A 16,765-nucleotide genomic window follows, 5' to 3' on the forward strand; every position below is an offset into this window, starting at 1 on the left:
TTTGGTTTAAATTACCAGTTAAGCTTTGCATTGTAATATGATTACAGACCACCCTGCAGCCTACCTGCTGAACTGTTAAAATGAATATGGCTCTTTTTTTAAAGAAATGTGTAAATGTATGACTTTTATTTTGCTCATGAAATAAACAGCTGTGTTTCAAGTAAAAGAGTGCTTATTCAATTCATTCATTTCATTCACTTACTTGAGAGATGTATCATTACCTCCGCCAAGGTTGTAATGCAGGGGTCCCCAACCTTTCTGGGTCTGAGGGCTACTAAAGGCTACTCGAGGGCTACTGAGGCCTACCCGAGGGATACTTGTTTGTTCAAAATCCTCTACTGGTGTCTTGGCATCACTCTCAAATCACACTATTATTAAATGATAATTTGGTTATAGGTTATAAAGAATAAATAATCTCATATTTATATTAAGAAAAGCATTAAATGTGACTAAAATCTGTTTGTCGTCGCTGTTTAATAACATGCTTGGTGGGCACCTCAGAAGCTCCTGGAGGGCTACCTGGCGCCTGCGGGCACCACGTTGGTGACACCTATTGTAATGTTATTAGATCCGCCAAGGAGGTAATGTTTTCAATCGTGAGTTGTTGGTAATGACCCAAGGAATAAGTGATTAAACTCTGGTGGTGATACAGATCACAAACCAGAACCAGGACTTTTTTTAAGATTCTTTTACCATTGCTGGCCTATAAATCTAGACGCTAGTGATCACAAATTGAATTGCGGGACAAGTCAAAACATTCCAGTTTCTAACTCCACAAAAAGAAGGCAGAAAGACTTCAATGAAAATAGGGTGTAACATAGTTAAATGTTCTATCAAGCAGCTTCCTTGGCGGAGGTCTGCGTTCTCTGAGTGCTTCTAGTTTAAACATACATAGGCCTAAGCATAAATAATCATGGGGGGCAAGCGCGCCGGTATTCAGACAATAGACATCAATGTCTGAATAGCGGCATGTCTGAATAACGCCATGTAACCAATAATCATACAGTTGAGATAGAACTTGACAGAACCTGTAGGGGTGATCTGATGATCTTTTCCTCAGCCCTCACCACCCTCTGTAGTGCTTTCCTGTCTACAGCTAGACAGCTGCCGTACCAGGCAGGCTACGGGTCAGGATGCTCAATGTAGAAGGTGGTGAGTGCAGATGTGGGGTGGGGAAGTAGCTCTTCTAATCTTCCGCAGGAAGTGGAATCATGACTGTGCTTTTTCGATCAGGGAGGTGGTGTTTGTGGGGACTCACTAATTCAACGCCCTTTCGGTACTTACCGCTTACGTCATACGACCCTAACCCTAAACCTAAACCTAACCTTAACCCTAACCTTAACCCTAAACCTAACCCGAACCTTAAATCGCTTGTTTGAAATGTTTGATTACCATGTGACGTACTACGTAAGTACCGAGAGGGCATCAAACTAGTGGGTCCTGGTGTTTGTGGTCCATGTGACTCCAAGGAGCTTTGTGATTTCCACAGACTCCAAAGCACTGCCATTGAGGATGAGTGGGATGTGTGTTGGCTGTTCTGTCCTGAAGTCGACATTTATTTCATTTGTTGACGTTGACGTTGAGTAGCAGGTTGCTCCTCTCACACTAGTTGATGAGTTGGTGTACCTCTGATGAAGCCCACCGCTGTTGTGTAAGGTAGTGGTGCACACATCCAAGATGAAGGTGCAGGACAAAAGGGTCAGACAACTATGAAAACTGGACAGCATTCTCACAGAAAATGCTAAAAGTGCTTGCCTTTTGGCCAAGAGGGTAGCAGTTTTAGGAAAAAATACCATACATGCTATTTTTACTTTGGTAAGGAACACTGCATAACCTGAACTGTTTAGCATACTTCATGAAAGTAGTATATTATAACGTCCTTGTGTGTATCCTTAAATTACTTTATTATTTTGAAGCATTGTCCTCATTCTGTATCAAGCACTTCTACAACTACTGCGGAAAGTTTCTTATATCTGCACTTCCCGCCAACGCTTCATGTGACGCAACAATATGCATTAGACTTCTGCAACTGCGCTCGTCAAAAGCCGTGTGGGAGTGGCCACGAACGAACTTTGTATTCATGCATCTGCGAGATCTGCGAGCTCTGAGGTTTCGTCGTGAGCCACATTTGAAATTGTGAGATACCTTCACTACATTGTAAGCACTGTGGTCATTATTAAGCAATGTTGCTTTCAAGCCCGGTTAGGTATTTTCACAAAAATTGCAAAGGCAATGTACTGGTATCATTATTTGACATACCCAGTCTGTTTTCACGAACAGAAAATGCAAGTATATAAAGACAATTGATTCTGCCAATGTGTGTTTACGGTGGAGGAAGCTACAGTAGTAAAACCGCAGGCATTGCGCCACAAGTGTTCAACTGATGCATTGTTTGTTACTTAGCTTGTAGCTTCGTGTAGGCCTATTTACACAAGGCATTAATACAGTTTTTAACAGAATACAGCTCTGCTCTCGCAAACAACCGGCATTGCGCTGCCACAAGAACAAGGAAGTGGCGAGACGACCAATCATAGCACCTTATTGTCTGCGTCCTCTACGTCCTCTGCGTCCGTCCGACGGATGGTTAGAATTTTTTCGAAGCGCTCGACGGCGGGCGCAGTGTCTCTGCGAGGGGGGGCGTGGACTCGCACAGACAGAAGACGGACGGACGCAGAGGCTATGTGTCCGAAGCATAAATCTAGCTTAAGGAGGGTGGTGCTTTCAGTTGAATATGGCATTTATAGAGACTTTAATACCGTATATGGTTACTGTGTATTGGTCCAATCAGGTGACTTCTGACAGTCACAGTATGTGTACCATTGGAGAGGAGTTCTGCCATGGTTCTACTTCTGGCTGAGTATCTTACAATTAGACAGGTCATCAGCTGGGAAAATTAGGCCTTTCGTCCTACCACACTTTTCTCTGTGGATTACTGACCAGAAGCCCTATTGGAATAAATTAAAACATGGGGCCACGTCAATTTTTGCTCAGAATTCAATATGGCCGCCATTTTCCAAAATTACTTTTTCATGCATTATTACATTGTACTATAAGGTGATATTCATGAACGATTAACTACTTTCAGCACTATTCTGTCCTATTTCCTTACATACATTTTTACAAAGGTTGACTAAACTAAAACAAATGAAAATGGATATGGCCACCTTGCAATATCCAAAGGAAAGTGCTGAAAATAATGATTGAAATGCAAATACAGAGTCTATGGCTGGGAAAATTAGGCCTATTGTCCTGCCAGGGCTTTCACAGTGCATTACAGACCAGAAGGCCTATTGAAAAAGATTCAATATATAAAATAAAATAATGCATGAAAACAAGTCATTTTGGAAAATGGCAGCCATATTGAATTCTGAGCAAAAACTGATGTGGCCCCATGTTTTAATTTCTTCCAATAGGGCTTCTGGTCAGTAATCCACAGAGAAAAGTGCGGTAGGACGAAAGGCCTAATTTTCCCAGCTGATGACCTGTCTAAATGTGTTTTGTCTACACATTGCCATGCCGCTAGGTGGCACCGGTACATCTTGTGATTGATAAATATGCATTAGAGGAAGTTCTTTATGCAGATGCTGAGATGTAAACCTACGATACAGACATGCTTTTGACCTTTATAAAATGTATACCGGATTCCTGCTTCATTTCTACCGTACAACATAACACAATGCTACTGGTTTGTCAGAGTATGCTATCAAAAGTGAGCACTGGAGGCTAAAATATATTGCATTTCAGTGGTAGGACATGACAAGCCACCTCTTTAAACACATTTTTAAAATCTCCAGTAGCTGGTCAACCGGGATGTGCAGCCAGGTTTAGATCGCGGGACACCATAGATTTCATTTCCATATCGCAATCTGTCTTGGCCTCACTAGGAGTAGGCTACCGGTAGCTATCCAAGCAGCTACACAGAGGTCCGGAAACGCCACAGAAGCATATTGTCTGTCTTGTATTTTACTGAATCATGTTTGTGAAACTGATAAACAAACATATAGGCCTACGAAACATGCCGATTTCACTATTGAGACAGGATGTTTATCAGTGGAAACGTGACTTGGGTGGGACCATACGCAGCTTCCGCCAATGGATTGCTTTACTAATGGTTAATGTATGATGTGATATGCTCTGAACATAGGCAATATACTGTAATGTAGACTGAAAAGAAGAGAAAATACACACACACACACACACACACACACACACACACACACAGTAACATATACTATTTCAGCAGCTCACAGACATGCACATTTTAAATTGAATTTATATGTTTGATGGAAAAATTACCATTGGAATCATTCATATGTCACAACCACAACCCTTTGACACAATGTCCACACACTCATGCATTCCATTCTATTTTGGATTTATGTTATGACATCCTAATGCTGTATGGATATATGGAGGTACATTTTTAAAATTATCTGATGAATGAATGAATGAATGAATGAATGAATGAATGAATGAATCACACTTTTATTTGAATCAGAGTAGTTTATTCCAGACACATAATAAAATAGTAATCCATAATACAGGCTAACTAATATTTAATTACTGAATAATATCCAAGGAATGTCACTAGGCCCATAATGATTTGTTGCACACTAAGTTGCGCACAGTATGTATTTTAGCTATGTAGGTAATACACTGAATAGAAACTGAATTCATGAACGAAACATCAGTCAGGAGTAATGTGTGTCTTCAGCAGGCTCTCTTGACACAGATGGCAGGATACGAGTAGCCGCAGTTGGTGTTGACCCAGCCACCTGCCAAACCAGACAGAGCAGGAGATAAAATGAGTGAAAGCTAACATCAGGTACGCAAGACACCAAGATCACATGCATTCACCGTATTTATAAACACAATGTTGTGAGGAGGGGCAAGACACTGGCAGCCAACCACGTGAGCTAATTTTTTGACTGACAGCAGTTACCAACAATCAGAGGTTGAGTTGTGTGCAGCTAGTGTCGCGCAGCCAGGAAAAAAAATTAGAACTCATGTATAATAGACAATAACACTAGACTTTGCATTTAGCCTTAAGCTGGGCTTACACTGTGGAACTTTTGCCCCGATTTGGCACTCGCACGACTTTTTGAGAGTCGGGCCGATTTCTTGCTCAATCGCAGGTCAATCATTAGTTTCGCATCGTGCAGTGTACATGGGGTAACGACAAGCGATTTCGCCTCACGATCGTGCAATCGCAGGGTCGCAAGAAAATCAAAACGGTTTGAAATTCTGGTCGTGGCTCGTGCGTAAATCGCACAGTTAAAGCAGTGCTACGACCCGATTTGACTCTTCACATGCACAAATTAATAGGGCCGTGCGATTCGCTGTTGAGTGCGACCTCATCTCCACCTCAGGTGCGCATGTTCCCTCCTCTGCAGACCGGGGAAACATGCCTGTCGCGTCGTGCGGTGGAAGCATTTCGCTCGCATCCGACTGTCGTCTCGCGCAGTGTGAGGACGTGAGTCGTGAGTTGTGAACTTTTAAACAGTGAAATTCCATCGTTCAGTGTGAGCAGAAGCTTAAGACCCACGAGTGAAAATATCGCACACTGTATGCCCGGCTTTAGGCAATCCTGTCTTGGAACGTAGTCCCTGTAGCCAGGCTACGCCCTAGTGATTCAACACCTTCGGCCAGTCAGGCCAGGAGCAATACAAATAATTTCTTAGCCCTGGGTAGAGGCGTGTTCCAGGCAGTGACGTGATTCAAGCAGAGACGTTTTATTGGGACTAAGGAAATTTTTGATTTAAACTTCGGCACAGCCTTTTCACGACCAATAGCAAATTGAGGGAGTCGGGTCAATCATGCCGTTTGGGAAACCTTCATTGTTGTACACTTGGTCAGACCTCGAACAGAGATTTGAGAGTCGATGATAATCAGGCTAGGATCCCTTTGCTTTTCACACTATCAGATAAGGTGATGTTTTACTGCCACCTTCCGGATGATTTGTGTGTCGACAAGCATACTTTATTGTTAAAATCAATGTTGCAAGGTTGGCACAGAAGTTTGAAATTAACTAAGACATAAATAAGACATAAATAAGACATTGACAATAATCTCTCTCTCTCTCTCTCTCTCTCTCTCTCTCTCTCTCTCTCGCACACACGCACGCAGGCCCGCACGGATACACACGCACACGCACACACACACTCACACGCACACGCACACACACACACACACATACACAAACGAGCACACTGCACACACAGGCCCACACAGGCAGAATACTCACCAGCACCTCTGAGGGCAATGCATGGGTACGAGGATGCACTGTTTTGTGAGTGCCAGTTATTGTAAATGAAACGGGAGCCATCGATCCACCTCCAGACACCCTATGGAACAACACATCACAGGACTTCAGTCACTCACTACAGTGCCATATCTGGGGACAGCATGGTACACAGTGTTACCAGATTTTCTACGAGAAATAAGCGACTGGCGTGCTAAAAACAAGCCCAACAGAAGCGACTGGCGTGCTAAAAACAAGCCCAACAGAAGCGACTGGCGTGCTAAAAACAAGCTGAAAAGAAGCGACTGGCGTGCTAAAAACAAGCCCAAAAGAAGCGACTGGGGTGCTAAAAACAAGCCCAAAAGAAGCGACTGGCGTGCTAAAAAACAAGCCCAAAAGAAGCGACTGATTGGCGTCGTGAAAACAAGCCCAAAAGAAGTGACTGACTGGCGTTGTGAAAACAAGCCCAAAAGAAGTAACAGACTCAGACTGGCGTTGTGAAAACAAGCCCAAAAGAAGTGACTGACTGGCGTTGTGAAAACAAGCCCAAAAGAAGCGACCGAAGGGGTGGGTCGTCAGTCGCGTGCCTAGTCAGAGAAGACCTTGCTCTTTGTGGGGGTCTGTGTGGCAGCTAAAATATCCACAAGTGACCACAGAGAGTCGGCGTTAACAGTGCTGTGGAGGGTGACTTGTAAGGATGAGTAAGAAAGGATGAGTGAGAAAAAAACGAGTTGCCATTGAGAAACACACTGAAACACATTCAAATCACCGAAAACACCAAGCTGAAAAGAACCAAGCCCAAAAAAAAACGCAAACCGCGACTGCTCAAAAAAAGAAGCTCAAAGTCTCTTATAATAAGCGGAATTGGCAACACTGATTGTACGGTAAGCGTACCTCAATGAGGGTGGTGGATGGGAGACAGCGCTGATCATTTAAGTGGCATGGGCGTATAGACAGGGGCCAGGGTGGGCCGCCCGCATGCCATACAGCAGCCTCCAGAGCTGGTGACGTGTGTGATTGTGGGAATGGGTTTGTGTGTATTGCCTCTTTTCTACTGCAGGTTTTCTGGTAGGCCTACAGGTCAACACAGCGCAACTCAGTCACTACTTTTTGCTCTTCGATTGAGCTGTGTTGTGGCCAATCGAAAAGCAAAAAGTGGCGTCCGAGTCACGTCCATGTTGAGGTTGTGCATAGCGCTCCGGTCGCTCTTTTGCAAGTATATGTTGCCTATATGAGGCCCAGGGGCGCCGCCACTGCCAGAAATTTTGGGCCCCATGAACATTTCGAATTTTGACACCCCTTAAAGGTACACTGTGCAGGAAATGGTCAAAAAAGGTACTGCAACTATGCTGCTCATTGAAACTGGGTTGCCTATTGCCAAATTTGATCTTTTCATGAAAGTTTACTAAGTAATAAACTAATATTTTCTAGTATGTCCTAAGTACAGTCACTTTTGCAGCTAAAAATGGCTATTTCTGGAAATTCAAAATGGCGGACCATGCAGAAGATCCCCCTTTTCATGTATGAAAAGTTCAATTTTCCCAGTTATATTGAATACTTAGAATTTGATGGTGGTGGTAAGTATTCATGAAAAGGGTAACATTAGTGGATGGGTAGCATGAATTCTGGAAATAAACAACTAAAAATCTCACACGGTGTACCTTTAAGGGCCCCTGACGGTGCTTTGGGCCCTTATAATCTATAACACCCACTGCAAGTCAGCATGTCCCTGGCCTAATAAAGTAGATATTGCAACAAGGAGAGACTGACCTGGAAGTAGAAGCCTCCAATCCAGTAGTATGTGTGGCCAAAGAACTGGGCCAGAGTATGGAGGTCATTATAGTCATCCATCGTCTCCGCACCGGCCAGGTCACCATCAAGAGCTGCACAGTTTTCCTGTAGGGAGAGAGAGAGAGAGAGAGAGAGAGACAGACAGACAGACAGACAGACAGAGAGAGAGACAGAGACAGAGACAGAGAGAGAGAGAGAGAGAGAGAGAGAGAGCTGATTGCCTTACATACAATACTACATACATAGTTCTATTTTTCTTTCAACAGTGTCTGATTGTCACCATACACAAAGACATAATGTGCATTTTAAACATACAGTACAATGCCATACACCTATTTGTGGTACTCACAACAAAGACACACTCACATGCGTGCACACAGGGAAGTCGACAAGGAATGACAAAGATGGATAGAGGGGGCCCACAAATGGGTTCTCATTAAATTTTATGTATTGATTTAGGGGGCCCATTCAGATATTTTTGCCCTGGGCCCGGACAAAGCTGTCAGCGGCCCTGCACGCACACACACGCAACGCACAAACACAGGATTTTGACCAATGCAAGTGCTACAACTAGACAATAATGCTTTCCAGTACCTCTACAGATCCCCAGCGATCACTGGAGACCAGCTTGAAGCAGCGATGGCCATGAGGGAGCCAGCCAGTGGGGCAGAACGCCATGGTCTCTATATGAACACACACAAACATACAGCAGATGTTTTCAGTTTGTAGAGTAGAAGGGATTAAAGTTTTCCGTCGCTACGACGGAATTCCGTCAACTGGAGTTTCGTTTGGACGGATTTCCGTCCGTATAATTTATGTCAATTAATTTACAATTTTTACTTTCCAACTGAACTCAAATCGAGAGCACTCCTGGTCATGAGAAGGGGACGAGAGGTGTGTTTGGTGTAGGCCTACGGATGTAGTTAGGCTACACTCCACCATTGGCGGTGTGATACAACATTCACTCATCAGTAGCCTAGTTTTGGGTCATCCCCTGTTCTTCCGTGTTCCAAAAAAAAGTACACGAGCGGTCTACAATTCTGTGGCAGCGCAACGCGAGAGATTAAATAAATAAATAACCAAAATTGTTGCTGATGGCAGAAAAGAAAATAATTGTAATACAATGTATAAAGTGCAGTGACGTTTCCATATCATTGCACCTGCCGTGGCAGATATTTAGAAAAAAAAATGAATAGTTTACTTCGACTGCGTATGATGTCCTTTTCATGAAGGGTTTGCCTTTTAAGCATTGTGACTCTTACTAGCATTATTCATAGCCCCAATGGGACGACTATGGCAGCTAACTAGGATAGCCTACCATGCGTTTCATCCTCAAAGTTTAGCGCGTTTGACTGGCTGCGTGTAGAGCTAGTTGTCTTTTTGACAACGGATAATTCACAGTCTCATCTGTACTCATAGCAGATTAACTTTGTTGTTGCCGATATATATATTCAAGAAATAAGTTAAAACTGGGTTGCATTTGGGTCACGGATAGGCTATCCCTGGCAGAGCCAATTTATGCCACGTCTTGTTCTGGGAAGCAGTGTTCTGATGGGTGGACTCATGGTCGATAAATGCCGTTTCGACGTTTGTTTCACTTTCAAGGCTGGTTACTGTGTGACGCTATTTCTGCTAACTGGAATAGTGTGCAGCAGCAACAGTTGTGTGCGCGCTTGTTTTTGAGTGGCTCAACGTCTGTGCCCATCTTCTCGGACTATGCGTTTCGTTTGAGTTCAGTTAGCCTATTTGCGCACTGCGCACTCAGGACTGATGGATGGGTGGGTGATTTGCCTTGATTCGAGTGGAAAGCTGCGCGACAAGCTTGGGAAAGTGTGTTACTTTTGTAAACGATAGACGTATGTCTGTGACTGTCGTGTCTGCTGCGTCCTGTCAGCTTGTAGAACACGTGCGCATAGGAAGAATCGGGGACGTTTTTTTAAATCAATGGTAAGCGTGTGCTTGGCACCGCACATCGAGAAGCAAAAAAGTAGCCAGTAGTTTTCAAAACGGTAGAACACAGAGGTAGACATACCGCACCCTGTTTGTAAACGTCAACAAGTTATTTGTAACAGGATGAATACTGAAAAAGGCCGAAGGGTGAAAAACATACAAATAATTAAAGCTAGTTTTCTCCCTCTGATTGCTATGATCAGGGCTTTTTAAATGTCAGAAATACAACTGCAAGCAATGCGCACCAGTGCTTTCACCAGAACAGTGTTTGCCCATTCTAATGTGAAAGACAAAATATAGCCTACTACTACAACAAAAAACCCCATAATGGGATCACTCACTGTATCAACACATTGCAATTTCAAGTCAGTAATTCTGTGAGATCAGCTACCATTTTGAAGCAGCATTCATTGTGAATCCATTCTGCATGATGTTGTGAACAATTCATAAACAATGGGTAGAAATAAGAGGAAATAACCAAAACATGCCCCAAATTTCAGTTCAATCTTTGCAGTCTGATATAGTATCCATTATCCCTCCATTCTCGGCCAGTTCTAGTCAATCTGGTGAGCAGGGGCGCCGACAGGGGGGGAAAAGTGGTACTGATTATAACGGCCCAGACCAACACAACGGCCCGTCCGCGGATGGCAATTAATAGCCTAATAAAATATTAGAACTAATATTCTTGCCTTTTTTAAAAAAATGTCTATTTACAATGAAATGGTAATTGGAAATGAACGTAGGCCCATTAAACTCACAACTATCGATTTCCATAACGTTTTCGTCAGTTCTTTAGGACCCTCCCCCCCTTAGCTCTTGCGAAATGGTGCGGTCCAATCTGGCGGCGCGCGAGGCGTTGAATCGCACAGCGTCCGAAATGCTGGCAGCAGGAGTACAGAGCGACTTGAGGTCTTAACCCATAGAATGTTAGAATGTTAATATAGGCTACAGTAGGCTACAATCTATGTCTTAACCACATGATGGTGAGCTGGTGGTGACAGAGTAATGTAGTCAGGTTGGCAAGAAAAGACGGCAGAAAGAAGAGAGGGTCAGAAGCAGGCAACTGGTCACTCAATTTTTCTCCAAGAAAGGTATGCTCACTCAATGACATTGCGTTTGCAAACGCAATCAAATGATAGGCCTAACTAACAAACGGAAACCTTGGATAAACTTCCAAGAGAGCACGTTAGCATGGCTCCTATTTAAACAATCCACCTTTATTGTCACCGCGAGCAAACGGCAAAAGTGATAAACTATAGCCTCCAAACATAATAGCCTACTTTCCCGACTACCATAGCCTACTGCTGAAGCGATTGCAGGGCTGACAGAATCGCTTGCTTCGTGGGTATTAAGTGCCAAAATAATGTTTTTTTATATAACTAAATGGTTCGGCCATTATCCTGCATAGCAATGGCACAACACTCATGATGGAGGGGTTGTTGTTTTGTCCATATCAAATTTGTAGATTATATCCGCGTTTCGTGATGAATGTTGCACGTCTATCAACTGCCACTGTCAGCGCGGTGTGGACCAACAGCGCAAGGGGGGAACACAGCACTCGTTGACCTGCTTTTGTTTGTGTTCGGTTTTGACCCTCTCATCAGTAAAGTTTTGGTTCTCTCTGGTCACCCAACAGCATCAGTTGAAACTTAAGTGAGGGGAATGAAGGCTGATTTGACAACAACTTGTAGCCTAAGTTTTGGATGCTCTCATCAGCCATTTAATTATCATGTTTGCGCAGGAGAGTGGTGCCTTTGACAAGCGGTGGCTATTTTTTTTTTACAATCATTCCTCACAACAATGTAACAACACGGAGTAGGCTAACCTAATGGCTAGGGCAAGAGATTTTCTTCTTCTCATGAAGTTACAAAGAGTTTTACCCTTGGCACGAAATAGGCTAAATGCTTATCGGACGTCTAAATTAGACTAATGTCAGCGTGGTGCTGATGGACAGCGCACCACAACCTGTTAGTCACGTTCAGTTTCAGTCCGACGGAAAACTTGGATGCAGAAAATGAACAGCGATTTGACGAGACAGCTGCAGGTTAGATAGGCTATTGACGTCAGTCACCAAATCATTTTGGATAATCTGCGCACACGGCACAGCCTATGTCTAATACCAGACTGACGCGGACTACCAATAAACTCTGTGAGTGAGTGTAACCCTATGGAATTGCGTCCTAGGCTACCCAGGCGGCTAACCACACGGGGTAGGCGCAAAGAAAGGAAAATTGTCTCTATGTTGAGTAGCTATCTGCGCTATTTTAATTAAGAATTCATGGAAATGATATTGGGAAATCTGTCTTATTTGAATATGGAAAAACAAAAGCCTCAGCTTTTCCGACCATAATGCTTTATGTCTTTCAGAATGATTATTTGCCCCCTCTGAAGATTCTTAACAATTCAAATTAGGCCTATATAAATCTATGTGTTGGATTCATGCCCTTCATGCCCCCCTCCGCTCCCCCGAATAACAATAGTAATAATTTAAAAATAAAAAAAAAGAAGGGGGGGGGGGGGGGGATGGGGGTAGGCCCAAAATTAGAATCTTTGATAGGGCCCAAAATTCCTGGCGGCGCCCCTGCTGGTGAGCGGCCTAGGCCTGCCCCCTTTCCCTCTTTCCTTTTTTTGAATTTAGAAATTGGCATCTGTAAACATAGCATTGTAGGCCTACATCTGATTGAGCACATCTGATCTAGTACCTACAGGTACACTCATACTGAGTCTATATAGGTCTACTGAGTGTATAATGAATATTCATTGTTCATGTGAAGTGTAAAGATTTATGTTGGTTGAAGTTCTGATTTTGTGGCAGTTTTTGGTATTACTGGCGCCCTCAAGACATAGGCCTATTCTGCTCTAGACAACTGCCCCGTCTGCCTATGCCGCTGGCTCTGGCACCATTCCTTGCATGTATGTTTCGTCATGAGGGCAGAGCCTGGCTACATTGGTTTTCGTTGGGTTACGGAGTGATACTCGATCGGGTGCCTAACCCATAAAAAAGTTCAGTCAGATTACTTTTTTTTGCTTTAATCCCTGGAGTAGGGGTGGGGAACCTCTGTCTCGAGGGCCGTTTGTGGCATGAAATATGACATATTTTGTAAAGGAATCTAAGAAATTACATTTGCAATACAATTAAGTTATATTCAGGGGTCCTAGAGAAGGTGAGGTCTGTTTTAAAGGCGGCTGCCTTCAATATAGGCCTAAAGTGCGGGGGGAAATCCTGGTGTGTGTTCATAATACGGCCCTCAGAGGCCTTTTACGGCCCTCGGATGAATTTGAAGTGGCCCCTCGAATGACCCATCCCTGTTGTGGAGTATGGCGTGCTCTTATCCAGATAGTTTGTTGGCTTCTTGGGTTCGGGTGCTCTAGTCCAAGGTATAGTACTTCCAGGATCAAAAAATGAGAATGTATTCTCTGACTAAGGTACTCCAAATTAAAAAGTCTTATTATGACAAGTCCTGCATGGACATATTAAAAACAAGGCCCACGCGTGCGTAGTGGCATGAGTGCCTTCTTCAGGGCAGTGACACAAAAGAACAGAGTAGTGCATTTGTTAGGGGTGTAGGTAAGGACAGGTGCAAACAACTAGATGATTAGTGCTGAGCTTCTCCAACTGCAGTAGATGTTTTTAAATAGCCTTATTATATGGTTGTGACGTCATCTGTCGAATGCTCCATTCATTTCAACGGGGCTCCCCAACGTTCGGACGTCTGTTATTTTTCGATAACGGACGTGTTGGTCTATAACAGACCGCTGTCAATGGCAACAAGACTTTTCAACAAGACTTAATCAGCTGCTGTGATAGACAGCGTTGTCCTGGCTACCGCTGTCAATGGCAACAAGACGTTCACTGCTAAAGCCACTGGCTTTACAAGTCAGTGGCTAAAGCGAATGTTTCATATCACTCCGCAGGGGGTCCGGTCTTTTGTCACTCTAATCAGCTGCTGTGATAGACAACACCTGTTGTCCTGGCTACCTAGCTGTTGCCTAGCGGTGTTCCACAACGGCACTATGTTTTAGGCTGTTTTGTTTTGCGCAGCAACAATCTTAACATTAAATAGGTCTAAAGAAATGTCCCCGCCATGTGTGAATCATTTAAGTATATCCATATAATAAGCGGGTTAACTTTCGGCGAGTCGGTCGCTTTGTTGAATAGCAGCACTTCAGAGAGAACAAGACCCCTCCGCTCCGCGTCGGGGTCTAAAGATTCTCTCTGTCGTGCTGCTATTCCACGGTAGCGACCTTCTCGCCGAACGTTAACCCTTACTTAATATTCTTATGTTAAGTTGAATTGACACCAAGACAGACAAACATCATGGTCTCTTTATCACAGACATAAACAGCAAGAAACAAACATCATGGTCTCTATATCACAGGCAAAAAAACAAGACTTGGTAACATTTTAGAGCGTACTTCAGTGATCTAAAAAAAAATGAAGACCAGTGAAATAAAACATTATGACAAACAAATAAGTAAATAACAAAAAACACTATAACAATATGATTTATTTCTAACTGCCGTTCCTTACCTGGATGAGCTGGATCCTCTTCATTAGCTGCTGCTGCCTCACTCATCTCCACTGAGGAAAACAGCATCATACAGTATGTTGTCAACTCCATGGTATGTGTATGTGTATGTGTATGTGTATGTGTATGTGTATGTGTGTGGACTAGATTATATGTATAAAATATAAATTGGCTAATACATAGTGTTAGTATGGTTTATTTTCAGCAGATTCAGAGAAAGAAAGAAAAATCTGATTTTTGTTTTGTATTTTTTGTGCAGTGACATTGGCTTATCTTCAATGCATTCAAATAAAGTAAGCATACAAGTGGCACTAACCGGCAGCAGGGGCACTATGGACTTCAGGATCTGCTGAGAGAGAGAGAGAGAGAGAGAGAGAGAGAGAGAGAGAGAGAGAGAGAGAGAGAGAATGGTTTATGGGGAGAACTGCCATTCCCTGGGTAATACTGTACCTACATTTGCCAGTTAAGGGACCGTCACGAGCCGGCGCAGAATGAATGGCAGTCAATCGAGCTGACAAAAGTACATTTTGTAATTTGTATGCATACTTCAATCTATTTTTTAATCAAAGTACATTAAGAAACAAAAACGCTCCCGCACACTGTTCACATTTGCAGAGTTATTACTTGCGACGTTTCTTCAAGCAATTCAAGGTCATAGACAGAAACGTCGCAAGTAGAAACTCGTTGGTGACGTTGGTGACCCCAGTGGTTCCACTCCTACGCACCTGGTAAAAGGAGGTGAGCAAGAATTCTAAAAATAATCAAAGTACATTACCATATTATACTGAGGAACAAATTCTAAATTGTTAATTTGGTCAGCGAACTTGAAATGAAGTTTGGTTCTAGAAGACCAAACTGGCAATCTAGACATTGATGACTTGAGATTGGTGCAAAATATTTTAGCAATTTTAGCCCCAATTTTAGCCACTCGTTTTGTCACAACAAGTGAATGGAATTTCAGTTGATGCTAGGGAATGTTGCCATAACTCCTAACTCCAGACTTGTGTTTTTTTTTACACACTACTCCATACCGCAACTTTTTACCCTCTACTATGTCTGGGAGAGCTCACATTGCATTCCATTTCTGAACTTTAGCTTTATCTAACATTTGTCCATCCTTTCCACCAGTACATTACTTCAAAACTGTTCTCTATTCTTTTAAATATCAATATGTGGTAAAGTTCGAAATATGTTGTATACAGTACTACAGTCAGCAGTGATGTTTGAAACAACATTCACTTCGTCAAGTTCCTGGCTGAAAAGCCTCCACAAGCACAGTAGTGTGGACCAGGCGTACGAGTAGCTCGCGGAGCTGTACAGAACTACACGGGTCAGGTGCGGGAGCCATACCAGGAGAATATCAGTGTAGCGAAGGGGAGTAGAGTTGCCCAGCTGGGACTCAAACCCAGACCTACTGGGGTAATAAACTGGGGCTCTGACCACTACACCAAAGAGCCAAGCTCATTGGCATGTTAGTCAGAACACACCCACAACCCTAGTGATGGTCACTCCATCACAATCAGTCCATTTGGTTGATCATTTCCTTACCTTTAGGCATCACCGGCTCCATCACATTGCTGACCTCAATTGCTTTGTCTAAAGGAAACACATCTGTAAAATAGGCCCAAAAGCAGACATATGTTTTTTTATTATTATTATTATCATGGGTAATACCGCTGGACAACATTCCCAAACAATGTGACAAACAATCTGTTCTAAATAATGTGAATGATCTGAATGATGTCTGGGCAGCATATCACCTTCTTTAGGTAGCATGTCCAGCCCTTCTGCTGAAAAAAGAAGAATAAATTCAAATGCTGTTTCAGGCAACAGAGAAATGGATTTGCCATAAAAGATAATATTCAATTTGGTATGTGCAGTATTTTGCACTGTATGAAAATATAATAGTCAAAGCTGATTTCTTGCGTTTAGCCTTCTGAAAGGATTGGAAATGGAAAACAATTTTTGTGATATTGTCTTGTCTCTTGAAAGTAGAGATGCACCGGATCCTGATTTTTAGGATCCTGCCGGATACCGGATCCACTGCTTAAGATCCTGCCGGATCCGGAACCGGATACCGGATCCTACGAAAGGGTTGAAACACATAGTCTACTCGCACACATGGGCCCTTTTTATTACGTTGGCTCAAACTATTTTTTAGATTGATTGGCTTACTGACAAACTGCCTGCAACGGCCGCTTCCAAAGGACTTTCACTCCTTGCAGTGATTGGGGTTGTGAAAGACTTTTGTGAA

The 16,765-nt window shown here is 43.1% G+C and overlaps 1 protein-coding gene across 1 annotated transcript; it reads right to left on the bottom strand.

The window, feature by feature from the left end:
- Positions 1-4,506: 4,506 nt before the first annotated feature.
- Positions 4,507-16,111, bottom strand: LOC134435946 (ladderlectin-like). Its single transcript, XM_063184979.1, has 7 exons — positions 16,060-16,111; positions 14,828-14,857; positions 14,514-14,564; positions 8,627-8,715; positions 8,012-8,137; positions 6,245-6,344; positions 4,507-4,775 (listed from the first exon to the last, which is right to left on the bottom strand). Exons 1-7 carry the CDS (start codon positions 16,079-16,081, stop codon positions 4,711-4,713), a joined length of 483 nt encoding a protein of 160 aa, XP_063041049.1. The 5' UTR covers positions 16,082-16,111; the 3' UTR covers positions 4,507-4,710.
- Positions 16,112-16,765: the final 654 nt, after the last annotated feature.

The sequence above is a fragment of the Engraulis encrasicolus genome, chromosome 20 (genome assembly GCF_034702125.1).
Source record: "Engraulis encrasicolus isolate BLACKSEA-1 chromosome 20, IST_EnEncr_1.0, whole genome shotgun sequence".
Classification (NCBI taxonomy): Eukaryota; Metazoa; Chordata; class Actinopteri; order Clupeiformes; family Engraulidae; genus Engraulis; species Engraulis encrasicolus.